Source organism: Hypanus sabinus, chromosome 24 (assembly GCF_030144855.1).
Source record: "Hypanus sabinus isolate sHypSab1 chromosome 24, sHypSab1.hap1, whole genome shotgun sequence".
Taxonomy (NCBI): Eukaryota; Metazoa; Chordata; class Chondrichthyes; order Myliobatiformes; family Dasyatidae; genus Hypanus; species Hypanus sabinus.
Window position 1 is genome coordinate 6,906,919 of NC_082729.1, and position 26,953 is coordinate 6,933,871.

The 26,953-nt window shown below is 44.1% G+C and overlaps 1 protein-coding gene across 1 annotated transcript; it reads right to left on the minus strand.

Moving 5' to 3' along the window:
• Positions 1-7,617: 7,617 nt before the first annotated feature.
• Positions 7,618-8,085, minus strand: LOC132380759 (large ribosomal subunit protein eL32-like). The gene has a single exon (XM_059949746.1). It carries the CDS (start codon positions 8,074-8,076, stop codon positions 7,675-7,677), a length of 402 nt encoding a protein of 133 aa, XP_059805729.1. The 5' UTR covers positions 8,077-8,085; the 3' UTR covers positions 7,618-7,674.
• Between the last annotated feature and the right edge of the window lie 18,868 nt (positions 8,086-26,953).

Below are 26,953 nucleotides of genomic sequence, written 5' to 3' on the forward strand. Positions count from 1 at the left end.
TCATATGGATAATATGAAATCATAATTGGATTCATGTTTCAGGAGGTATACACACTGTACTCTATAAATTCTAACAAGGCTGATGAAAAAAATATGATTTAAAAACCTAGCAAATAATAACGTTATGCAAGAAACCGTTGACCACAGAAGCAAAGAGCATTGAAATATAGTTCTAGTTGCATAATTTGCTCTGTTGCTGCAAGAAATTACAAAAGACACTCATAAAAAAAACAACATGTAAGTTTATGTAACAGCATGCACGATCCATCTTAAGACATTCTTTTGAAACATTTGCCCCATCTAATCTGAAACAGTTGACCAGTCCATTCTTATTACGAGGAAGAGAAAAGACGCTGCTGTAGCTCATATTGTTGTTAAATTGTGTGAGTACTGGAAATTACTCTGCACTACGTTCCAAAACTATCTTACGGATCACTTATTCATTTATTTATTTATTTTCATTTCGCGGTACCGTGTGACCCAATGAGGTGGACCACATAGCAGCCCACCTATTTAAATCTAGCCTACTCACAGGACATTTTGACTCACAAGGACCAATTGGCCTTCTAACTAGTGTGACTTTGGAGTGCGCGAGCACCCAGAGGAAACCCACGTGGTCACGGGGAGAACGTTCAAACTTCTTACAAACGCCACCGGAATTGAACTCCAAACTCGGATGCCCTGAGCTGCAATAGCGTCACGCGACTGTTGCACCCTTCATTACAATGAGTTATGGGCTGATGTAATGGAGCTAGTGTTGCTCACAGTCCTGATGTGCTGGATTTAATGGCCGATCTCCACTTCTGTCCCTCTTAATCAGAATCAAGTTTAATTTCACCAGCATACATTTGTTAACTTTGCAGCAACTGTACAATCCAGTACTTAATAATAGAGAAAATCTGTAAATTACAGTAATTATATATATAAAATATTTAAATAAGTAGTGCAAAAACCTTTAGATCAGGAGACGGGGAGGAGTTGAAACATGTGCAGAGGGAGCTAAAGGAGAAGATCAAGGTGGCTAAAGAGGAATACAGGAGAGAGTTGGAGAACAAGCTTGGGCAGAGTAGCTCATGGGAGGTGTGGAGAGGCATGAAGAACCTCATTGGCTTCATTCAGCCTAGCTGTAGAGGCTCAGAATGCAGCCGTGAATGGACTAATGAGTTAAACCAATTTTTCAATAGGTTTGAGAATTGCCTTCCTGTTCACACCCTCCTCAGCATACCGGCCCAGGAGCTGAGGCACACGACGCTCCCTCTGCACCAACATCTCCCCTCCTCCCTCCCCCACCCCTGTTCAACACGTGGATGAACAACACAGGCTACCATTGTCTACATCCCTTCCTTCCTCTGCACTTAACCATCCACACACCAATTGATATCGTCCTGATCTTCACCTCCCCCAGCCCCACCTGCCACCAACTCCCCAGTCATCATGGACTCACCTTCACTACTGAGCAGGTGAGAACACGGCATAGCATCAGGACCAGATGGTGTGAACTCCAAGCTTCTGAAGGACTGCGCTGAGCAGCTGTGTGGAGTTCCACAGCACATTTTCAGTCTGAGTCCCAGTATGAAAAGGGTCCCAACAGTGTGGAAAACATCGTGTGTACTGACCGAGAGCCTTGAAGGACTACAGCCCAGTGGCCCTGACCTCACACATCATGAAGACTCTAGCGAGGCTGGTCCTGGCTCACCTCCGACCCCTGGTCAGATCTGCCCTCAGTCCCTTGCAGTTAGCCTACTAGGAGCACATTGGAGTCGACAATGCTGTCATCTACCTGCTGAATAGAGACTACTCGCATTTGGAGAAGCAGGTTTCTCAAGTGCCTTCAATACCATACAGCCCTTGTTCCCGTTCAACGCGGATTGGCACTTCCAATGTATTCTGGATAATGGTCTACCTGAATGGCAGGCCACAGTTTGTGTGGCTTCAGAGCTGTGCATCAGAGGTGGCTATAAACAGCACTGGGCTGTATTGGCTCCCTTCCTGTTTACCTCACACTTTAGATACAATGCTGAGCGGAGTCATCTGCAGAAACTCTCTCATGTCTCAGCAATACTTGGGTGTATAAAGGGAGGACGGGAGGATGAACACATGGCCCTGGTGCAGGACTTTGTCAAATGGTGCAAGCTGAATCATCTGCAGCTCAACATCAGTAAGACAAAGGAGATGGCGGCGGACCTTGGCTGAACAGAGGAGCAGGTTCAGAAATAGACCAAGACAACTGCGCTGCTCCAAAGAACGCAATATGAGGTCATTCTTACCCTCAGCCATCAGGCTCTATGGGTGCTGCGTAGAGCGGTGCCCCACAATAAGTTCTTTAGTTTGTACACAGATCTCCCGCCCTGTGTACACCCACCGTATGGGCTGGAGGAGACCGTGTACCACACGTACCTGGAGTGTGCGAGGCTGCGGCCCCTTCTTGTGTAGTTGCGTGGGCTGCTCTCACTATTTTGTATATATTGTATAGCACAGATATTTGTAATAAAGGAATCTTGTAAAAAAATTAAATTGAGAAAAGGGAAAAAAAAAGCTCTATAATGAGCCAACCTATAGCCGGGGAAGTGATGACTCTCTCCTGTTAGACTGTAACTAACCTCTGTCTACCACACCCTGCTTTCACAGACACCCATGTACAATATTCCCATCACTTCTTATCTGGACAGTGTGAACGTACGCCCATTACTGTATAATATTACAGTAATTCTTGAACTACCGTCTTATCAGTATGAACTTGGAAATCTTGTAAATCTTGTAGTTTTTGACTTGTAAATCTTGTACATCTTATTTTTAAGGTAACTTCTAATATTTGTATATTTGTGCACTCATAATGCTACTGTAATTTTTTTTGGAATCAATGAAGTATCTGTCTAAACACAAAGTACACTGCAGATGCCGGGGTCAAATCAACATGTACAAACAAGCTGGAGGAACTCAGCAGGTTGGGCAGCATCCGTTGGCTGCTTGTTTCAAAGCATCTATCTATCTATCCATTTATCTAAAAAATTAGAAATAAAAAAGTAGTGATGTAGTGTTCATGGATTCGATGTCCATTCAGAAATTGGATGGTAGCTGTTCCTGAATCGTTGAGTTTATATGTGATTAACATATCTCCTGCATACTCTGGTTCATTGCACATTCCCAAAGAGATGTTGCCTTTTGGTTAATCAGTCACTGTAACATATCCTCAGCGTGACGATGTCTGGGCATTAATGGATGCATGTAGAAGAATGGCTATGGGGGAAGAATTGGTGAGATTTCTGCGAGAGCAGGAGTAGATGCAGTGAGCAAACCATCCTGTATTGTATCTGGGCCATCAAACCCAACAGAGGTCATTGATATGAACACTGGTATTCATCAACACCCGTGAACAAGTCCCAGAAAAAATTCCATCATTAAGGATCTCCACCGCGCAGGCTATGCTTTCTCCTCACTGCTACTGTGGGAAGGAAGTACAGGAGCCCTAGGTCCCACACCTCCAGCTTCAGGAACAGTCATTTTCCCTTCAAGCAACAGGCTCCTGAACCAGTATGGATAACTTCACTCACGCCAGTTCTGAACCGATTCCACAAACTGTAGACTCACTTTCAAGGACTGCACAACTCATGTACTCAGTATTATTAATTAATTAACTTACTTATTTATTATTTGCACAGTTTGTCTTCTTTTGCTCATTGATTGGTCTTTTTTGTGAGTAGCTTTTCATTGATCCTATTGTATTTCTTTTAGTTCTTCTGTGAATACCTGCAAAAAAAAGAGAACTTCATGGTTGTAAATGGTGACACTTCTGCACTTTGGTAATAAATTTACTTTGAACATTGACCTTTGAACTCCTCCAGATTGTGCCAGTATGGACAATTTACATTCAATGTCTACTTTATTAGGTACCTCCTGTACCTACTAAAGTGGCCACTGAGTGTATCTTCTGCTGCCTCTGCTGCTGTAGACCATCCGCTTCAGGGCTCAATTTGTTGTCTATTCTGAGATGTTGTTCTGCACACCACTGTTGTAACACGTGGTTAGTTGAGTTCCTGTTGCCTTCCTGTCAGCTTCAACCAGTCTGCCCATTCTCCTCTGACCTCTCTCATTAACAAAGGGCTTTCGCTTCCAGAACAGCTGATCACTAGATGTTTGTGGTTTTGCACGCTGTTCTCTGTAAGCTCTCGGGAGATGTGCACGAAAATCCCCGGGGAGCAGCAGTTTCTGAGATAAACCACCCCATCTGGCGACATAGACAGCCAATGATGGTCTCAGTCCATTACATGGTCAGAGACACTTAGATCACATTTCTTCCCCATTTGGATGTCTGGTCTGAACAACAACTGAACCTCTTGTCCACGTCAGCATGCTTTTATGCATTGAGTTGCTACCACATGATTGGCTGATTAGATACTTGCATTGTCGGGCAGGTGTGTAGATGTTCCTAATAAAGTGGCCACTGGGTGTATAACAGATTCCTTGATGACATGTTGCATCTCTTTATGCTTCTATGAAAGCAAGGACAATGGCGTGCCTTCTTCATGGTTGCATCTATCTGTTGGACCCAGGAGAGGTCTTCCAAGATGTTGGCATCCAGGAACTTGAAGCTGCACATCTTTTCCACCATAGACCCTTCAACGATGCCACATTCCTTAAGGCTGGTATTATGGATTAACTGCTTGCCCGAGTTCAAGATCCAGTTGATTGGTTGTTACATTGTTACTATTTTTTTTTAATTTATTGAGGTATAGTGTGGAATCCCAGCAATCACCTGATTTAATGCTAGCCTAATCAGGGGCAATTTACAATGACCAATTAACTGCTTGATGATGTCTGCATGCTTTTATGCATTGGGTTGCTGCCACATGATTGGCTGATTAGATATTATCATTAACAAGCAGGTATGCAGATGTACCTAATAAAGTGGCCACTGAGTGTATAATGGGCCATTAACCCGTTAAGGATGTAATGCTGAGGCTTCATAAAGCATTGGTCAGACCACATTTGGAGTATGGTGTGCAGTTTTGGGCCCCCCGATCTAAGGAAGGTCTTGGCTGACATTGGAGATGGTCCAGAGGAGATTCACAAGAATGAGCCCTGAAATTAAAGTGTTAATGTATGAGGGGCAACACACACAAAATGCTGGAGGAAGTCATCAGGCCAGGCAGCATCTATGGAAAAGAAGGGTTTTGACCCAAAATATCGACTGTACTCTTTTCCATAGATGCTGCCTGGCCTGCTGAGATCCTCTTGCATCTGTATATTTTCTCTTGTTCCTAATGTATGAGGAGCATTTAATTGCTCTTGACCTGCATTCACTGGAGTTCAGAGGAATGAGAGGATGGAGGAATCACACTGAAGCCTACTCAATATTGAAAGGCCTAGACAGAGTGGGCATGGAGAGGATGCTTCCAACAGTGGGAGAGTCTAGGGCCAGAGGGCACAGCCTCAGGATAGAAGAATGTCTCCTTGGAACTGAGATGAGGAATTTCTTTACCTAGAGGGTGGTGAATCTGTGGAACTCATGGTCGCATGATGGCTGTGGAAGGCATGTCAATGGGTATATTTAAAATGGAGGTTGCCAGGTTCCTGATTAGTGAGTCATAGGTTAAGGGGAGAAGGCAGAGAATGGGTTTGAAAGAAATATAAATCCACCATGATAGAACAGCAGAGTAGTCTTAATGTGCTGAGAGATTCTGCCCCCACAATACCGCACAAAAATCTTTACCCATGATGGCCTGGGCTGCGTCCACTGCTTTTTGTAGGATTTTCCGCTCAAGGGCATTGGCGTTTCCTTAACAGGCTGTGATGCGGCCAGTCAACATACTCTCCATTACACATCTATAGAAGTTTGACAGAGTTTTAGATGGCATGCCAAATCTCTGCAAGCTCCGAATGAAGAGATTTCTTCATAATTGCACATTAGTGTTGGGCCTAGGACAGGTTCTCCAAAATATTAACACCTAGGATTTGAAAATCCCTTTCTCGTTCAATTCCCTTGCATTGCTCTCTCACGATTGTCCGTGCCTCAGTAAAGCAGACAACATAATCAAAGACCCTAACTTATCCTAGACATCGTCTCTTCTCCCCTTTCCCATTGGGCAGAATACAAAAGCCTGAAAGCACCATCTTCAACAGTGTGTGTGTATCTTCAAGAACATGCCAGGCATAACCCACCGCCATCAGATTTCTAAATGGTTCACGAACCCACGAACACTACCTCACTATTTTGCACTCTTTTTGACTATTAATTTTTATATATAGTTCATGTAATTCAGGGTAACTTTAATGTATTGCACCGTACAGCTGCCACGAAGCAACAAATTTCACACCATATGTCCGTGATAATAACCCTGATTCTGAATCTGCACCTTAACTGAATACATTATTTTATAAACCTCTCAACATTGCAACATTCTGTCAATACTGCTCTGGAGTGACAACCCCATTACTTATCATTAAAGTTCCCTCCTGACTGCGAGGTGCTTGCGTTTCCCAATGAACCATGACTGATGCACAAATCTGTTATTATAAACCGTGTGAATAAGACCATAAGATTTAGGAGCAGGATAAGATCATCTGACCCATCGAGTCTGCCCCTCCACTTCATCATGGCTGATCCATAGAACCATAGAACACTACAGCACAGTACAGGCCCTTCAGACCTCCATGTTATGCCCACCCATATGATCCCTAAAAAAAGTACTAAACCCACACTACTCCATAACCCTCTATTTTTCTTTCATCCATGTGCCTGTCCAAGAGGCTCTTAAATACCCCTAATGTTTTAGCCTCCACCACCATCCCTAGCAAGTCATGCCAGGCACTCACAATCCTCTGTGTAAAAAAACTTACCCCTGATGTCTCCCCTAAACTTCCCTCCCTTAATTTTGTACATAGGACAAACAGGGAAATGGACAACATTGTCCATTTCCCTCTCAGCCCCAATCTCCTGCCTTCTCCCCGTATCCCTTCATGCCCTGCCTAATCAAGAACCTATCAACCTCTGCCTTTAATACACCTACGGACTTGGCCTCCACAGCCGCCTGTGGCAACAAATTCCACAGACTCACCACTCACTGGTTAAAGAAATTCCTCCTCATCTCCGTTCTAAAAGGATGCCCCTCTATCCTGAGGCTCTAGCCTCTGATCTTAGACTCGCCCACCATGGGAAACATCCTCTCCACACCCACTCTATCAAGGGCTTTCGACTGTGTTCCAGTGAGTACAAGACTCCTCACGAACATCAACTGTTTACTCTTTTCCACAGATGCTGCCTGGCCTGCTGAGTTCCTCCAGCATTTTGTGTGTTGCTTTGGATTTCCAGCATCTGTTGATTTTCTCAAGTTCGTTCTTTCAATCACAGGATCATTTTTGTGAATCTCCTTTGATCCTTCTCCAATGCCAGCACATCCTTTCTTAGATAGGGGGCCCCAAACTGCCCACAATACTCCAGAGGAGGAAGCGCAAGCCTTTTGCATTCCTTCCGTGCTTTCTCTCTCTATTCTCTTGCCCTCTCATCATAATTGCTGCCTCTGTAAAGCAGACAACATAATCAAACCCTGAGCGTTCCCATTCTCCCCTTTCCCATTGGGCAGAAGCTTGCAAGCACATGCTAACTGGCTCAAGGGCAACTTTTTTTTTTAATTTTAAACATTTTATTAAAGAATTAGATGTAGTTCAGTGAGAAGGCTATTCATTCTCTTCACTGCGTAGCCTGGCATTGGGATTGGTGATCTTGATAGCAAGCTGGGCTGCCCCCTCCACAATTGTCTTGCGGTTTTTGGAAGAGACATTGTGAGCAATCTCAGCACAATATGTCTTGTTGCCCATCATCAGAACCTCCAGCTCCTTCACATTGTGAACCAAGAATTTTTTTGAATCCCGGCGGTAACATGTGTTGCTTGTTGTGCCATAACCAACATTTGGCATAAGGATCTGACCCTTAAATCTCCGGTGAACTCTATTGTCAATACCCCTTGGTTTCCGCCAGTTAAACGCAATTTTCACGTAGCGATCTGAATGGTGACGGGTGAACTTCTCCCTGCATTTCTTCACAATATTAGGCTTGGTGAGAGGTCTTAGGGCAGCCATGGTAACTGAGAAGCCTTAATGCAAAAAGCAGGGCAACCTCTACCCCCACTATTGGATGGTGGGTGTCCTGGTCCCATAAGTTGGACTCTTGACCTCAAAATCTACATCATGAGACCATAAGACTATAAGATACAGGAGCAGAATTAGGCCATTTGGCCCATCGAGTCTGCTCCACCATTTCATCATGGCTGATCTATTTTCCCTCTCAGCCCCAATCTCCTGCCTTCTCACCGTATCCCTTCATGCCCTGACTAATCAAAAATCTATCAACTTCTGCCTTAAATATATCCAAAGCCTTGGCCTCCAAAGCCTCCTGTGGCAATGAATTCCACAGATTCACCACTCTCTGGCTAAATAAATTCCTTATTTTATTCATGATCCATGATCTTATTTGATAGCAGAGTAGATCTAAGGGTCCAATGTTCTTCTGCTTCTCTTGGAGCATCACAGTAGCATAGTGGTTAGCGCGTCACTATTAAAGCTCAGGTCATTAGAGTTCAGACTTCAATTCCAGTGTCCTCTGTAAGAAAGTTTGCATGTCCTTCTTGTGAGCGCATGGGTTTCCTCCAGGTGCTCTGGTTTCCTCCCACAGTCCAAAGCTGTACCAGTTAGTAGGTTGAATGGTCATTGAAAATTGTCTTGTGATCTGGCACATCTTTTCCAAGACCTACTGAATAAGCAGCAGAGCATCCTGTTCGAACAGACTCATTCAGCTCCGCTGTCACAAGGATCGTTACAGAAAATCTTTCCTACTAAATGCAATAAGCGTACACAACAGTTCATCTCTGTGCAACAGGAGAACACACGTCATAGTACAATAGACTCTGTTTTATTATTTTGTACATTATTGCAAATTATTGCACATTGGTAAATTATTATTATGTATAGTATTATTCTATACTTTATTATTAGCTAAGGCTGAACACTGCTGTGTGTTTTTAAAGTGTGTTTTGAAAGGTTGAACAAGTTAGGTCTTTATTATTTGGAGCGTAGACGGTTGAGGGGGACGATAGAGGTATTTAAAATTATGAAGGGGATAGATAGAGTTGACGTGGATAGGCTTTTTCCATTGAGAGTAGGGGAGATTCAAACAAGAAGACATGAGTTGAGAGTTAAGGGGGCAAAAGTTTAAGGGTAACACGAGGGGGGAATTTCTTTATTCAGAGGGTGGTAGCAGTGTGGAACGAGCTTCCAGTAGAAGTGGTAGAGGCAGGTTCGGTATTGTCACTTAAAGTAAAATTGGATAGGTATATGGACGGGAAAGGAATGGAGGGTTATGGGCTGAGTGCGGGTCAGTGGGACTAGGTGAGAGTAAGCGTTCCACATGGACTAGAAGGGCTGAGATGGCTCGTTTCTGTGCTGTAATTGTTATATGGTTATAAACGCTGCTGCTGTAACGAAAGAATTTACCATTTGGGATCAATAAAATACTTATTATTATTAGGCTAGGGTTAAATCAATGAATTGCAATGGGGTGCGGCTTGGTGGGTCAGCAGGGCCTGTTCCATGCCGATTCTCTAATGAAATAAATAAATATAATATAAATTATGTTCCACTGAAGGTGCCCCCCCAATATTGTTCAGAACACATTTCCAGGATTTAGGTCACCAATGGGCCAATTGGCCGAATTCCACTCCAGTATCTTATGGTTAATAAGATATCGCCAATTCACAATGGCATGATCAGAAGGGGTACAAGCAGGGACCAATGCTCCCTCCAATGTGTATGCATGTGTGCGCGCACTCACACATCTTTTGCTACTAGCGCACAAGGGAATTTAAACTGCGCCCGTAGGTTTGTCACCCTCTCCCTCGTTGGCATGTTAAATATATTTCACAACGGTACATAATCACATTACCTTTTCTAGTCTCTGATGCGGATGGTGTTGACAATGGGGAGTTTGAAATGATTCGTCTGCAGATTTTAGAACTGGCTTATTTATATTGTTTTTATTGAGGAAATTATTCAGTGTGCAAATGTTGGAACTGGGCAAAAAAAAATTACACAGCACAAGATTTTTGCTAAACTGGTCATTATAAATCAGAGGGAACATTGGCAGGGACTGCTGTTTCTGTCTTGTATATAATTATTTTTATTTATTGAGATGCAGCACAGAGTGGGCCATCCTGTCCTTCAAGCCATGCCACTCAGTAGTCACCTGATTAAGCCTTAGGCTAATCACAGGACAGTTTGCAATGTCCAATTAGCCTACCAGCTGGTAGGTCTTTGGACTGTAGGACCAAACCGGAGCACCTGGAGAATGTTCTAACTTCTTACAGGCAGTGGTGGGAATTGAACCTGGACCGCTGGTACTGTTAAGCGTTGTGCTAACTGTGCTACTGTGACCCCAATTGTAAGTAATGTCATGTTTCAATGTTTTTCACTATACTGCTTTTGCAAAACAACAAATTTCACTTTGTATGAAAGCTTAAAGTAAATTTATTATCGAAGTACATATATGTCACCACATACAACTCTGAGATTAATTTTCTTGTGGGCGTACTCAGTAAGTCACAGTCAGAATCAGGTTTATCATCATTGGCACGTGCCATGAAATTTGTTAACTTAGTAGCAGCAGTTCAATGTAATACATAACATAGAAGAAAAAACAAAATAAAATAATACTAATAATAAATAAGTAAATCAAATACAACATACATATATTGAATAGATTAAAAATCGTGCAAAAATATAAATAATATATATTTGAAATGTGAAGACGTGTCCAAAGCTTCAATGTCCATTTAGCAATCTGATGGCAGAGGGGAAGAAGCTGTTCCTGAATCACTGAGTGTGTGCCTTCAGGCTTCTGTATCTCCTACCTGATGGTAACAGTGAGAAAAGGGCATGCCCTGGGTGCTGGAGGTCCTTAATAAAGGACGCTACCTTTCTGAGACACCGCTCCCTGAAGACGTCCTGGGTAATTTGTAGGCTGGCACCCAAGATGGCTCTTGAACCAAAGGGGATAGTTTCACTCAACATCACTTGCCCCAAAATTGAACCATTCCCACAACCAATGGACTCACTTTCAAGGGCACTTCATCTTATGTTCTTGATATTTATTGTTTATTTATTTAGTTATTAGCATTATTGTTTTGTTTGTTGACCCTCCTTTGGGTGTGTTCTCTCATTGATCCTGTTGTGTTTCTTGAATTTACTGTGAATGCCCACAAGAAAATGAACCTCGGAGCTGTTTATTTATTTATTGAGATACAGCGCAGAACAAGTCCTTCCATCCCTTCGAGCCATGTAAGGGTGTAACGTGGACACTTTGTAAGACACTGGTGAAGCCTCACTTGGAGTATTGTGGGCAGTTTTGGGCCCCTTATCTAAGAAGGGGTGTGCTGGCATTGGAGAGAGTTCAAACAAGGTTCACGAAAATAAACCCAGGCTTGTCATATCAGGATCATTTGACAGCTCTTGGCCTGTGCTTACTGGAATTCAGAAGAATGAGGGGCGATCTCATTGAGACCCACAGAAAGTTGAAAGGTCTTGATAGTGTGGATAGTGTCGGACCCGAGGGCACAGCCTGAGAATCAAGAGTTTCCAGCCTGGGGCCCTTGGACCCCTTTCTTGACGGTGTTGGCCCATGGCATAAAAAAGGTTGGGAACTCCTGGTCAGAATTAAGGGACGTCCATTTAGAACAGAAATTATATTTATTTATTTATTGAGATACAGCACAGAAAAGGCTCTCCTGGCCCTTGCCCTGCAAACCCGCCCCCCCCCCAGTTTAATCCTAGCCTAATCACAGAACAATTTATAATGACCAGTTAACCTACCAACCAGGGTCAGCACAAGGGTCGGCTCAGATGCCTGATGTCCCACACCACCAGATTCAGAAGTAGCCCCTTCCCTTCGACCATCTGGTTCTTGAACTAGCCGGAAATGAGGAGGAATTTCTTCATCCAGACGGTGGTGAGTCAGTGGAATTCATTGCCACAGGCAGCTGTGGAGGCCAGGTCATTGGGTATGTTTACAGCAAAGACTGATAGATTCTTGATTAGTCAGGACATGAAGGGATATGGGGAGAGGGCAGGAGATGGGGCCAAGAGGGAAAGTGGATCAGCCACGATGGAAGAGGATCAATTGAGTCTCAATGGGCCAAATGGCCGAATTCTGCTCCTATATCTCATGGACTTATGGCCTTACAGAAATGAAAACAAAGTAATTTCAGGGATATTGCATAAAAGCACTGCAAAAGTCCTCTTCTGCTCATGGATTTGCAGAGGCATGCATTAGCGGTGAGGCACACTGTAAAGCACCGATATCCTTTTGCTCCCCTGGGCAGACTGGAAACGGTTTAGAAGTCCCATATCAGCAGTCTAACTGTTTTTGATAAGCTTTGCTGATTCATTCACAACGGGTTTCAGAAGCTCTAACTGACAACTGTAAGCCGGGCTGCACTTCCTGGGGCATTCCCCCACCGAAAGAGGCATCAGCGCACAGGTCCTCCATTCCCCGCAGCTGCTAACGAGAAAGGAAGGGGAGGGGGGAGAAAGAAAGGAAGAAAAACATATTTGCATTTCTATTGCACTCCTCACAGGGTGTCCTGCATTTCTGTACAGTTATTAAGATGGTTTTTAAAGTACAAAACGTGGTCAGCAGCTGACACACATAATGTAGAACATAGAATGAGAACATAAAGAATACTGCATATAGGCCCTTTGTTCAGTGTTTTAACATTCTCCTACCTAGACCAATCAAACCCCTCCCTCTCGTATACTCTTCTATTTTTCTATCATCCATGCACCTATCAAAGGGTTTCTTAAATGTCCCTAAAATATCTGCCTTGATTCCCCCCCCCCCCCCGGCATCTGCCATGCACCCACCAATCTCTGTGTTAAAACTTACCTCTGACATTGCCCCTGTGCTTTCCTCCAATCACCTTAAAATTATGCCCCCTCCTATTAGCCATTTCCACCCCGGGAAGAAAAGTCTCCAGCTGTCCACTCGATCTATGCCTTTTAACATCTCGTACACCTCTGTCAAGTCACTTCACATCCTCCTTCGCTCCAAAGAGAAAAGCCTTAGCTCCAGGCAGTATCCTGGTAAATCTCCCTCTGCAGCCCCTCTAAAACTTCCGCGTCCTTCCTGTAATGAGGTGACCGGAACTGAACACAATACGAAGTGTAGTTTAGCCAGGGTTTTACAGAGCCGCAACATTACCTCATGGCTCTTGAACTCAATCCCCTGACTACTGAAGATCAACACACCGGACACCTTCTCAACCACCCTTTCAACTTGCATGGCAACTTTGAGTGATCCACGTATGTGGACCCCAAGATCCCCCTTTCCCTCCACATAGTCCGTTCCCACCAACAGCGGAAATAAAAAAAAACTCTTGCATCAGTCTAAAAGGACAAAATTTACTGTCAGTTGATGTGGAGGTGACAGCCTCCTCACCCCAACACAGATATCACGTGGATGGTGGAAAACTTGAGGGACATTAAACAACACGAAGTGGCAATTTGGAGAATGGCAGTTTTAAAACAGAGGTGATTATGAACTAGTAAGCACACAGATGAATAGTATTCTCAAAATGAATGCAAATATTTTTTTTTCCCATCCTTGCCACTGACTGCCAGTTAACCTTTAGGGAATCCAGGAATAGAACTCCCAGGTTCCACTGCACATTCGGTTTCTGAACTCGCTCCCTGTTTAGAAAATATACTACAAAGTAAAATGTTCTTCCTCGCACAAAAAGTCAGGATGTTAAGAAGTTTTTTCTGATGTGCATTATTAATACAACTGCTGGGTAAGCTTAAGAGAAAAGACACTGGGTCCAGTTCAAACTCCATCTTCAGAATCTTTTCCTTTTCACCCAAAATATCACTCCAGTATGCCTGACGTTTGGGACAAGTCCAAAAACGGTGGGTGAGAGTTCCAGTGTTTACTTTACATATCTGTGAGGGGAAGGAATGTAAATGTATCTGGAAATTGAAAGTTTTGTTATGCTGAGCAAAAGATGTAAAATTGAAAAAAAGAAAATCTACTACAACTTGTTGGGCGGCGGGGTGGAGATACGCCTCGAGCAAGGAAGGTGTAGGCGCTCCTTTGCTCCGCTGGCTGACAGGTCATCCTTAAGCAAGGGGTAGCACCTGCTTATCCACTTCCACCCCCCCACCCCCGGTCAGGGTCACATGAAGCCATGGGAGCAGGTGGTGGACGGCCGTATGAGCAGCCGGTGCACATCACAAGTCCTGGTTATGCGACCACTGACGCCAGGCTGACAATCTCTGAAGAGTATCGATAATGGCCGGGGTCACCCATATGGTAAAGACACTGCCCAGAAGAAGGCAAATTTTGCCAAATTGCCAAAGAAAAATTTGCCAAGAACAATCACAGTCATGGAAAGACCACGATCGTCCATGTCGTACGACACGGTGCATAACAAACGTTACCATCTACTACCTTGAGATTTATTTTCTTGCAGATATTTGCAGGAGAAAAGAAATGCAATAGAATATTATGAAAAACTACACGGACAGACAAGGATGGACAAACACCAATGAGCAAGGGGACAGAAATTGTGCCGATCAAAATAATACCAAGAACATAAACTGTAAAGAGCCTTTGAAGGTGAATCTGTAGGTTGTAAACTCAGTTCAGAGGAGTGGAGATTGAAGTTATCCACTCCAGCTCAGAAGCCTGATGCTTGCCGAGTAAAGACGATTGTGGGCGGCACACTAGAGTAGCGGTTAGCGCACCGTTTTCACCGTTCGGGATTCCACACCCGCTGCTGCCTGGAAGTAGCTTAAAGTTTCTTCCTGTAACAACGTGTGCTTCTTCCACGTGCTCCGGTTTCCTCCAATAGTCCAAAGACATACCGGTTAAGGTTAGTAAGTTGTGGACATGCTATGTTGGCGCTGTGAGTGTGGTCACCCAGCACAATCTTCATTGAATTGATTTGATGTAAAATGATTTTGCTGTATATTTCGATGTTCTTACTGCCCATTACACCACTGGCGTTTAGGGCAGCAATGAAGGTCCTCCATCTCTGGCGGTGTTCAGAGCTTCCTTCATCGTGTCAATAACTTCCTCTCGGTCTTCACTACTGTCAGTCATCCAAGTGCCAGGTGGACAGTCAGGAATATCGGTCCATTCAGATGTAGAAGGATTCTTCATTGCTACTTCAATAGCAATTTTATTTTACCAGTCAGGGTTGTTAGACCTGAGCTGAACCCCTGAACCTGGGGGATCGGTGGACCACTCTTAGTCTGGCCTCTACCCTTTGACCTGTTTGTCATCGGTGACCCAACCAAGAGCCCAAGCCTAAAGCCCTGACTCCGGCCAACATAGCTCTCTGGGTCATTGAGGGACGCAAGTTTCCATACCTACCAAAAGGTTGTGGTCCTCTTGGACATATGTACATGCAACAAATAAAGCTCATCTTTACATCACTCATGACTGGTTCAGAGCCTGGTTGTGAAGGGCCTAAGGCTTCTGTACCAGTAGTGAGCTGAGGACATGGCCTGGATGGTGGGGTCTTTCATGATGGATACTATTTTCTTGAGTCAACACTCCTTGCTAATGTACTGAGTGGTTGGGAGGGCTTTGCCCGTGATGACTTGGGCTGTGTCCACCACTTTCTCGATGTGGAGGCTTTGAAGAAACAGTTTGCCGGGACTATGTCTGGATCACAGTGTACAAAGTCTCAGGAGTTCAAAGGTACGTTTATTATCAAAGTGTGTATGCAGTGTACAACACTGAGATCTGTCTTCTCCAGACAGCCACGAAACAAAGAAAACTATGGAAGCCATTCAAAGAAAATCAACTGCCCCAGCACAAAACAAAAACAAATTTCATGAGATAATAAGATTAAGAGTCCTTAAAGTGAGATCATTGGTTGTGAGAACATCTCAATGGATGGACAAGTGAGTGTAGTTATCCCCTTTTGTTCAAGAGCCTGATGGTTGAGGGGTAGTGACTGTTCTTGAACCTGGTGGTGTGAGTCCTGAGGCTTTTGTACCTTCTACCTGATGGCAGCAGTGAGAAGAGAGCATGGCCTGGGTGGTGGGGATCTCTAACGATGGTTGCTGCTTTCCTATGACTGAGTTTCATGTAGATGTGCTCAATGGTTGGGAGGGCTATACGCGATCTCCTACACCTTCATCAGAACAATGAAATTATTGTTTTTTTCACTTATTTAAGTGTGAATGGTGAAATATTTAAGGGGCAGTTCTTCACTCTGAGGGTGGTAAGAGTGTGGAATGAGCTGTCAGCAGAAGTGGATGTGGGTTTGATTGCAACATTTTAGAGAAGTTTGGATAAGCACGTGGATGGGAGGGTCATGGAGGGCAGGTGCGGGTCAATGGGACTAGGCAGACTAACAATTCGGTGTGGACTCGGTGGGTTATGGTCATAGTCAGAGAAAACCACAGCACAGAAGCAGGCCCACCTAGTCCATGCTGAACTATTAATCTGCCTAGTCCCATCAGTCTGCACTCGGACCGTAGCGCCCCCCCCCCCCATCCCCCAAGTGTGTACCTATCCACTTGCAGAGCTCAGTCAGTACAGATTAGCAACAACATCTCCTCCACAATCTCCCTCAGCACAGGGCTGAACGCTTAGCCCCCTGCCCTACTCACGTCACACCAACGACTGTGGATAAGCACAGCTCCAATACCGTATTTAGGTCTGCTAGACAATCAATTAACTTACGAACCTGCGTGTCTTTGGACTGTAGGAGGAACCTGGAGCACCTGGAGGAAACCTACATGGTCACGGGCAGGAATGTTCAAACTTTCATACTGACCGTGCCGGAATCGAACTCTGAACTCCGACACCCCGAGTTGTAATATCACCGCGCTAACTGCTACCCTACCATTTTCCTTTTCGTAGTCACAGAACTTGTTGTCTTTCACACATTGGTTGTTTGCCCATCTTGATGTGTGTGTGGCTTTTCGTTGATCCTATTGTGTTTCTTCGCATCTACTATGAATGCCTGCAAGAAAATGGTGGCATATACTGTATGTACTTTGAAACTTACTTTGAACTTTGAAACAGAGTGATGGGGCGGCACAGTAGAGCCATGGTTAACACCAGGTTTTACAATTCAGGCGACCCGGGTTCAATACCTGCCTGTCAGCAGTTTGTACGTTCTCACTGCAACCGCACGGTTTTCCTCCGGGTGCTCCAGTTTCCTCCCACAGTCTAAAACGTACCGCTTGGTAGGTTAATAGCTCATTGTAAATTGGGTTGTGGTTAGGCTAGGATTAAATTGGGGGTTGCTAGGCAGCACGGCTTGATATCTCAATAAGTAAATAAGAAAGGCCCTGTTTCTATACTGCAGTGCTCTATGACTCTACTGCGTTTTCTGAAGTAATGGCTGGTTGGCAAATGTTAAGTCAAGTTCATCGTCATTTAACTATATCCATGTTTACCATCTGTGTTTCTCCAGACCAGCGTGTTTAGCACAGTAATACACATAACACACAATTAATACACAATAACTTAGGAAAGTAAGAATTAAATCTACAAATGAATTACACATATATAAATGAAGTAAAGTGGATAAATTAAATATTGCAGGGTACAGCACAAATTATCTGGTGACACTTTGAGTGTGATGTGGCAGGGACTTCAGAAGCCTAACGGCCTGAGGGAAGAAGCTGTTTCGCATCTTGACCGTTCTTGTCTTTATGCATCGGAGTCTCCTGCCTGATGGTAGAAAGTCAAAGAGGATGCTGGATGGAGGGGCGGGGCCCTTGCTAATACTAAGGGCCCTGCGTACTCAGCGCTAGATGCTAGGGAGACCCCCGTGATCCTCTCGGCCGTTCTCACAGTCCTTTGCAGCACGAATGGAAGATCAAGGAAACCAGAGACCACACGGAAAGAGGAAAGTTCACACAAAGCCCTTCCAAATCCGATAGGCGTCCAGCCGCTCTTCCCCACTATTGTTATGCAGATCCACCCAAAGTTTACTTGTAAGCAGAGAAAGCGAACCAGAGCAGGCCTTGTTCTCCCTGGTGGAGCCTTTCGTGTTCCAACAGCTTAACACGGCTAAGAAAAAGGGCGCTCTATAAAAACTTAATTATGATCATTTTAGTTCATGATAACTGTGAGTGCTTTTTTTGCCACAGTTAGCAGCTTTTCATACCTCTTAACCTTTATCCTCTTCAGAGTTTATGAGGTAGATCAGCGCGTTTTACTTCATCCACCATTTTAGTCAAAATGCCAAAATAACATTTTTATCTGTGAAGGAACCAGCGAGGCTTTACATATTTCAATACTGTTTAATGATCAGACGTAACTGTGTGTCCTCAGTGTATTTCTGTAATAGATACACACCGTTCATTACTCTGAAGGAGACTGCAGCTAGTTAACTGCCTGTGGGATCATTAGCTAGAATAATTGAAAGTCAAAAAGGCAATTGGTGACTGAGGAAAAAGATGCTTAAAGAGCATTACGTTCTGCGCAAACTGCAGAGGGAAACTTACCCCGGGAAGGCAGGGTGATTAAAAATAACTGCGGGTGCAAAAGTTGCACAGCACTGCCTCACCCCAGGGGCTCAGGAGCACTTTGAACTTCGAAGAACAAGAGTAGGCCCCTCAGCCTTCATCCCTGCTCCGCCATTCAGTGCAAGCACTGCCACCAGAATCAGAATCTGGTTTATTATCACCGATATTTCATTCGGATTAATCTGATAATCCAATAAGCCAGCATCTGCAGAATCTCTTCTGTTTATTATCAGAAACAGAATCAGGTTTAATATCACTGGCATGTGTCATGAAATTTGTTGTCTTGCAACAGCAGTACAATGCAATATATAGTAATAGAGAAAAAAACATGAATTACTATAAGTATATATATTAAATAGTTAAATTAAATAAGAAGTGAAAAAATAAATATTAAAAAAGTAGTGAGGTAGTGTTCATGGGTTCAATGTCCATTCAGAAATCGAATGGGAGGGGGGAAGAAGCTGTTCCTAAATCATTGAGTGAGTGCCTTCAGGTTTCTGTACCTCCTTCCTGATGGTAGCAGTGAGAAGAGGACATGTCCTGGATGATGGGGGTCCTTAATGAAAGACACCACCTTCTTAAGGCATCACTCCTTGAAGATGCCCTGGACTATCTGGAGGCTAGTGCCCATGATGGAGCTGACACATTATCACTGATATATGTTGTGAAAATCTGTTCTTTTTCTGGCAGCAGTAGTAATGCAAGACATAAAATTTACTCTAAGTTACAAAATAAATAAATAATGGGAAAAGGAATAACAAGATGGGTTCATAGAACTTCAGGCAGAGAGAAAGAAGCTGTTCTTAAAAACAGTGAGTGTCAGTCATTTGGCTCCTGTACCTCATGATAAATCCTCTGGCTGAATCATATTTATTTGTTTATTCTGAGGTTCAGTGCTGAACCAGCACTTCCAAAACCCACCTATTTAACACCAGCCTAATCACAGAACAGATTCCTTAAGGTTGTTATAGCCGGGGGTGGTAATGGGGATAAGCTCCCACTACCTGTTAAATGTGTGCGTCTCAAACAGCCTCTGACAACCAAGTCCAGCTCCTGGCCTTCACGTGTGGCTTAGCGACTAAGCCCAGCGGAATTGTTTCTACTGACAGGAGAAGGGGCAAAGGCAGGTTACTGGCACCTTAAAACCCGTCGCTTCGGGCAGATGGGGCTCGTCAGCCGTGGTCGGCAGCTCATCGAGGAGAAGGAAAACTCTGATCTCAAACCCTCGCTGCCTTGCAGAATTACCCACTCATGGGGAAGGTTTCAGGAGTAAACCCTGAGGGAAAAATCTGGAGCTGGAGCCCCTCAGACAGTCCTACGTTGAGTTGAACACTGACTGGCAATTCCTGCCATGCTGCATCGGTCTCTGCCATTCCTTTGGGTTCAGCAGATGCGTGGAGAGGCGGAGTTTAGCTTGCCCACCATATTGTACTCCCCTGGCTTTGCGTATCTAGACAGCTAGGACGCCACATCCATGGTCGACCCCAACCGATGCAGGCCTCAGGACCACAGAACAATCGGTAATGTCCAATTAACCTACTGTTGAGTACTTGTCTGGATTGTGGGAGGAAACCAGAGCCCCCAGAGGAAACACACATGATCGGGGGAGAATGTGCAAATTAAACTCCAAATACCAGAATACCTCAAGAAGTAATAGCATTGCACTAATGACAGCGCTACCATGGCATCACGATAAGGTATTTCTGCTCTCATCACTTGACGTGTCAATCTTCATCTTAAATATACGCTCAGTGGCCGCTTTATTAGGCACACCTGTACACCTGCTCGTTAATGCAACTATCTGATCAGTCAATCACGTGGCAGCAACTCGATGCAGGAAGGCATGCGGACATGGTCTCGAGGTTCAGTTGCTCAGACCAAACATCAGAATGGGGAAGAATTGGCCATGAAATGATTATTGGTGCCAGATGGGGTGGCTGGAGTATTTCAGAAACTGCTGATCTCCTGGGATTTTCACGCACAAGAGTCTCTAGAGTTTACAGGGGAATGGAGTGAAAGACAAAAAGACAACCAGTGAGTGGCGGTTCTGTGGGTAGAAATGCCTTGTTACGGGAGGCTGGAGGAGAAGGGTCAGGCTGGATTGAGTTGACAGTAACTCAAATAACCACTTGTTACAACAGTGGCATGCAGAAGAGCACCTCTGAATGCACAACACTTCAAACCTTGAAGTAGATGGGCCACAGCAGCAGAAGACCATGAATATACGCTAAGTGGCAACATATTAGGTACAGGAGGTGTCCAATAAAGTGGCCACTCAGAGTGTAATTAGTTACATAGTCTGAGTGAAGAAATTCCTCCTCTTCTTCATCATTGCTGCTTTGCCCTGTGATTTAAGATTGTAAACATGGCTCTAGATAGCATGATTCTGGGAGACTTGACTGGCCTGATCCCAATCCTATGAAATTATGGTCATATGGCCTTACTTGACATGCACAAAAAAAATTCATAAGAAACATCCCATAATGCAAATACTTAGCACAGGTCTTATCCTGTCACATACTGGAACACAATTTAACATTGTTCAAGATCTCCAAATTACTTTGCCTGTTTGGTTCCAGCCCTCCTCATGGGTTTTTGGTCTGCCTCTAGGCTCCAATAGTCATCAATTTGTGCCATGTTATATGACATCATCATTATGTGACATGTTGTATGACATCATTATTATATGCTATGTTGTATGACATCGGTGACCATTGTCTTCCATTCCATGACCATGATTGTTCTCAGCAAATTTTTCTACAGAAGTGGTTTGCCATTGCGTTCTTCTGGGCAGTGTCTTTACAAGACGGCTGTGACCCCACAGCCATTATCTATACTCTTCGGAGACTGTCAACGGTCAAATAAACAGGACTTGCGATATGCACCAGCTACTCGTACAACCAGCCACCTCCTGCTTCCGTGACTTCACCTGACCCTGATCGAGGGGCTAAGCGGGTGCTACACCTTGCCCAAGGGTGACCTGCAGGCTAGCGGAGGGAAGGAGCACTTTACACCTCCTTTGGTAGAGACATATCTCCACCCCTCCGCCCATGGCTTCTATAGTACCATGCCTATACAGATTACAAAGGCCTCACCGTAAAGATAGCAGCAGGCTTCAAATATAACTAGTGAGATGATCGCAGACACACTTCCCCTGTTTGAGCGGCACTCAGCCATGATGCCAGACTTACATTTGAAGCTAAAGCTATTTTCAAAGTTCCAGGTAAATTTATTGTCAAAGGACATGCAGTACATGAGGTTCATTTTCTGCAGGGTGTTCATTGTAAGTATGAAGAAACACAGTAAAGCCAATGAAAAATGGACACTACAGAGACGGATGAACAAAAGACAATAAATTGTGCAAATAGAGAAAGAAGACAATATATAATAATACAAATAAATAAATGAGCAATAAATATTTCAAGTAACACACACAAAATGCTGGAGGAACTCAGCTGGTCTGGCAGCAATCTATGGAAATAACTATATAACCATATAACAATTACAGAACAGAAACAAGCCATCTCGGCCCTTCTAGTCCGAGCCGAATGCTTACCCTCACCTAGTCCCACCGACCTGCACTCAGCCCATAACCCTCCATTCCTTTCCTGTCCATATACCTATCCAGTTTTTTTTTAAATGACAGAATCAAATCTGCCTCTGCCACTTCTTCTGGAATCTTGTTCCACACAGCTGTCACTCTCTGAGTAAAGAAGTTCCCCCTCGTGTTACCCCTAAACTTTTGCCCCCTAACTCTCAACTCATGTCCTCTTGCTTGAATCTCCCCTACTCTCAATGGAAAAAGCCTAACCAAGTCAACTCGATCTATCCCCCTCATAACTTTAAATACCTCTATCAAATCCCCCCCTCAACCTTCTACGCTCCAAAGAATAAAGAACTAACTTGTTCAACTTTTCTCTGTAACTCAGGTGCTGAAACCCAGGTAACATTCTAGTAAATCTCCTCTGTACTCTCTCTATTTTGTTGACATCTTTCCTATAATTCGGTGACCAGAACTGTACACAATACTCCAAATCTGGCCTCACCAATATTTCCAAGCTGAAACCGTTCATTTCCATAGATGACGAACATGAGTTGAAGAGTCCTTAAAAGTGAGTCTGTAGGTTGTGGGAACATTTCAACGATGGAGCAAGTGACGTTGAGTGAAGTTATCCCCTCTGGCTCAAGAGCCTGATGGGTGAGGGGGTGGTAACTGTTCCTGAACCTGCTGGTGTGGGACCTGAGGTTCCTGTAGCTGCTTCCTGATGACAGCAGTGAGAAGAGATCATGACTTTTGAAAGTGTTGGATGGGCAGTTGGGATTGACATTCGAGACCAATGCTTATTTTTGCTTGATCTGAAAACCTTTCTGCACTTCTGTCATTCTCATTTTCATCAATTCAATGGTGTCCTGAAAGTGCCGTGTTCCTCCTTTGAATTATAAAAACAGACTTTTGTATTGTTGCTGTTGGCTTTTAACTTCCAGCTTATTTTAAGCAAAATGGAAAATTTCCTTGGGTACACTCCTTAGAACAAGATGTACTGACTTCAACATGCAAGCAAGGCAGTTTTTGAAGCACTCAGCAATTTATAGATTTTCTGTAATATTTCAAACCAGAATTGATATTTTTTCTGCATGTTCGTCCAGATAGTTGTGACACGTTTTTAATTTATTTTTGATTAGAGACACAGTGAGGAACAATCCCTTCCAGTTCACCGAGCCAGACCACTCAGCAATCCTTCACAATTTACAATGACCAAATAACCCACTGACCCGTACGTCTTTGGAACGTGGGAGGAAACTGGAGCACCCGGAGGAAATCTGCACACTGACAGGGAGGGCGTCCAAACTCCTTGCAGAGGCCACTGGAGTTGAAATCCGAACTCCGATACCCCAAGTTGTAACAGCATCGCACTAACCCCTATCCTACTGTAGCATCATGTTATTATTCCGTCAAACTCAGTCCAGAAGCTCGTGGACACCGGTTGCACTCCAGAGCCATGGGGTAGCTATCCAGTGCGACTCACCTGTGCGTTATTGAGGGATCAACCAACTACTCGAAGCATCTTTAACCAAGGCCCTTCATGTCGTGTGCTGATGGACATAGAAAAAACGTAGGCAACACGAGTGAATCTGCAGATGCTGGAAATAAATAAAAACACAAAATGCTGGCAGAACTCAGCAGGCCAGACAGCATCTATGGGAGGAGGTAGTGAGGGTTTCGGCCCAAAATGTCATCACTACCTCCTCCCATAGATGCTGTCTGGCCTGCTGAGTTCTGTCAGCATTTTGTGTTTTTATTAAAAAAAACAATACTATTTTCAAGAACACAATAAGAATTTGTCTTAAAGGCATTCATTCATTCCTCAATGTAAAAGGAATTACTTCACAGTATGTACACAAATGCTGGAGGAACTCAGCAGGTCAGGCAGCATCTGTGGAGGTGAAAACATAGTCGACATTTCAGGTTGAGCCTTCAGGACTGTAAAATGAAGGGGGAGATGCCAGAAAAAAAAAGTGGGGAGAGGGGAAGGACAATAGCTAGAAGGTGTTATGTGAAGCTGGGTGGGTGGGAAAGGTAAAGGGCTGGAGAGGAAGGAATCTGATGGGAGAGTGGACTGTAGCAGAAAGGGAAGGAGGAGGGGACCCAGGGCAAAGCGATAGACAGATGGGAAGATGTAAAAGTTTAAAGTGGGGAATTGAGGAAGAAGAGGGGTGGGGGAAGAGGAGGGGGTGGGGGAAATTCATTTACTGGAAGGAGAAATTAATGTTCATGCCATTGGGTTGGAGGCTACCCAGACGGAATGTGAGGTGTTGCTCCTCCACCCTGAGGGTGGCCTCATCTTGGCACAAGAGGTGGCCATGGACCGACATGTCAGGACGGGAGTAAGAATCGGAATTACTGGCCCGCTGAGAATTCCTGCTTGTGGCGGATAGTGCGGAGGTGCCCAACGAAGCAGTCCCCCAATCTACGGCGGGTCTCACCAATGTAGAGGAGGCTGCGTCAGGAGCACTGGACAACATTGTAAACTTTCAAAACAGGGAGAGAATTCAGAAACCGGAAGTGCAAAGGAACTTGGGAATCCTGGTACTGGATTCCTTCATGGTTAGCTGGCAGTCGGTGGCAAGGAAAGCAAATGACACATTCACATCCATTTCGAGACGACGGGAATATTAAAGCCAGGATGTAATGCTGAGGCTTTAAAAAGGCACTGGTCAGACCACGTATGGAATATCGTGACCAGTTTTGGGCCCCATATCTAGGAAAGTACGTGCTTGCATTGGAGAGAATATTGGTAAGCTGAATATTTTCCCATCAGATCTGATGTCAGGGTGTCCCGAGAATACGTTGGATGATTTGGAAGATGGATTACTTGTGCAGAGTGCAGGATTGGATGGGTTTCAGGGGGGTGGGAGTGCAGGATGTGACTTGATGGTCACTGCGATCAACCTAATGACACAAGTGCCCAAAAATGGCTTCATTACCCTCTGGTCAGTTTCTGCTTCCCATTTCGGGACAGAACAACTCAGTTTTGGAAAGAACTAATAACGACTAAAACAAAAACTTCATGACATCTTAAAAGTTTTTTTCCCCCCAGAAAGTTAATCTGATAAACCATTTTAGTTTATCTCACTCACCCCCCCCCCTCTATTTTTACCCCAGTTACTGCATTGCAAACACGGTAAACCGCTTACGATAATGCTGCTCACATTGTAAATACATGCTGGTCAAAGTCGGCTCCGGCGGATGAAAATGCTGAGATCAACAGTGAGATCAAACAGCCAAGAAAGTGGTTTTGCAACGCTTTGTGGAGAGCAAAGGGCTTGATGAGGCACAGAAGTGGTCATAGTCATCCACTGAAACCAAGAAAAGCCCCAGTTTGTGACAACTACTCATACCACTGGACCCAGACTTCCAAGGTTGGAGGAGTTACATGGCTTTTCCACTTTAGAGACTCTTCTGCACAGATATCCTCTCATTGTTGAATACAACGGATCACCAGCCACATGCTGCTATTTATATATTTATGCACCTTTAATTCCATGTCTGTACTTTGGCCTTTAACTCTACTTTCATATCATTCTTTATCATGTAAAATTGTTGTTTTTATTGCATGATGCTCCAACACACCACAACAAATACCTAATTCGTGTCAATGTTTAGAGTGAATAAAATTATCTTTGATCCTCCAACAAACATAGGTTGAGCATCTGAGGGCCTTTCTCACAGGAGCGAAGGATGAAAGATGATCTGACAGATGATTAGAGGTGCAGATCGAGTCAACAGCCTGAGACTTTTTCCCAGGGCATAAACAACCCATATGAGGCATATCTTTAAGGTGATTTATCAGAATCAGGTTTAATATCACCAGCATATGTCGTGAAATTTGGTATCTATGGGGCAGCAATACAATGCAATACATGATCATAGAGAGAGAAAAATAAACTACAGTAAATATAGAAAGATAGATAGATATAAATTAAATAAGTAGTGCAAAAAATAGAAATTAAAAAGTAGTGAGGTAGTGTTCATGGGTTCAATGTCCATTTAGAAATCTGATGGCAGACGGGAAGAAGCTTTTCCCAATTCATTGAGTGAGCTCCTTCAGGCTCCTGTACCTGCTCCCTGGTGGTAGCAATGAGAACAAGGCATGTCCTGGGTGGCGGAGGTCCTTAATGATGGATGCTGCCTTTCTGAGGCACCGCTCCTTGAAGATGTCCTGGATACTATGGAGGCTGGTGCCCATGATGGAGCTGGCTAAGTTTGCAACTTTCTGCAGCTTATTCCGATCCAGTGCAGTAGACACCCCCCACCCTCCAGCACTGCATACTAGACAGTGATGCAGCCAGTCAGGATGTTCTCCACAATACAACTGTAGAAATCTGTGAGCGTCTTTGGTGACATACCAAGTCTCGCCAAACTCCTAATGAAATCTAGCTGCCTTCCTTACCTCTGTATTGATAAGTTGGGAAAATATGGGGGGGAGGGATTGTCAGAGGTAGGGTTTTTACACAAAGAGTGGTGGGCACATGGAACATACCGCCAGGGATGGTGGTGGAGGCAGATGAATTAGAGACATTTAAGAAACTCGTAGATAGGAACAGGGATGAAAGAAAATAGAGGGCTCTGTGAGAGGGAAGAGTTGGATTGATCCTAGATTAGTTTAAAAGGTTGGCACAACATTGTGGGCCGAAGGGCCTATGCTGCGCTGTGAAGGACCATGTTCTATATTCAGGATATGAAATGGATGACATTTTCATAATCTAGAAACAGTGATTCCTTTTGTTGTATTGGAAACAGGTTACATAGCCAACGAATGGAGGGAGGAGCGTGTGGATTACACCTCTCGGTAAAGATTGAAAACTCTCATGAACATTGATTGCCCACAAAGTAATCACGATAAATAAAAACAAG

Coding starts and splice junctions, on each gene's coding strand:
- LOC132380759 (XM_059949746.1), bottom strand. CDS start 8,076: ATGGCTGCCCTAAGACCTCTCACCAAGCCTAATATTGTGAAGAAATGC.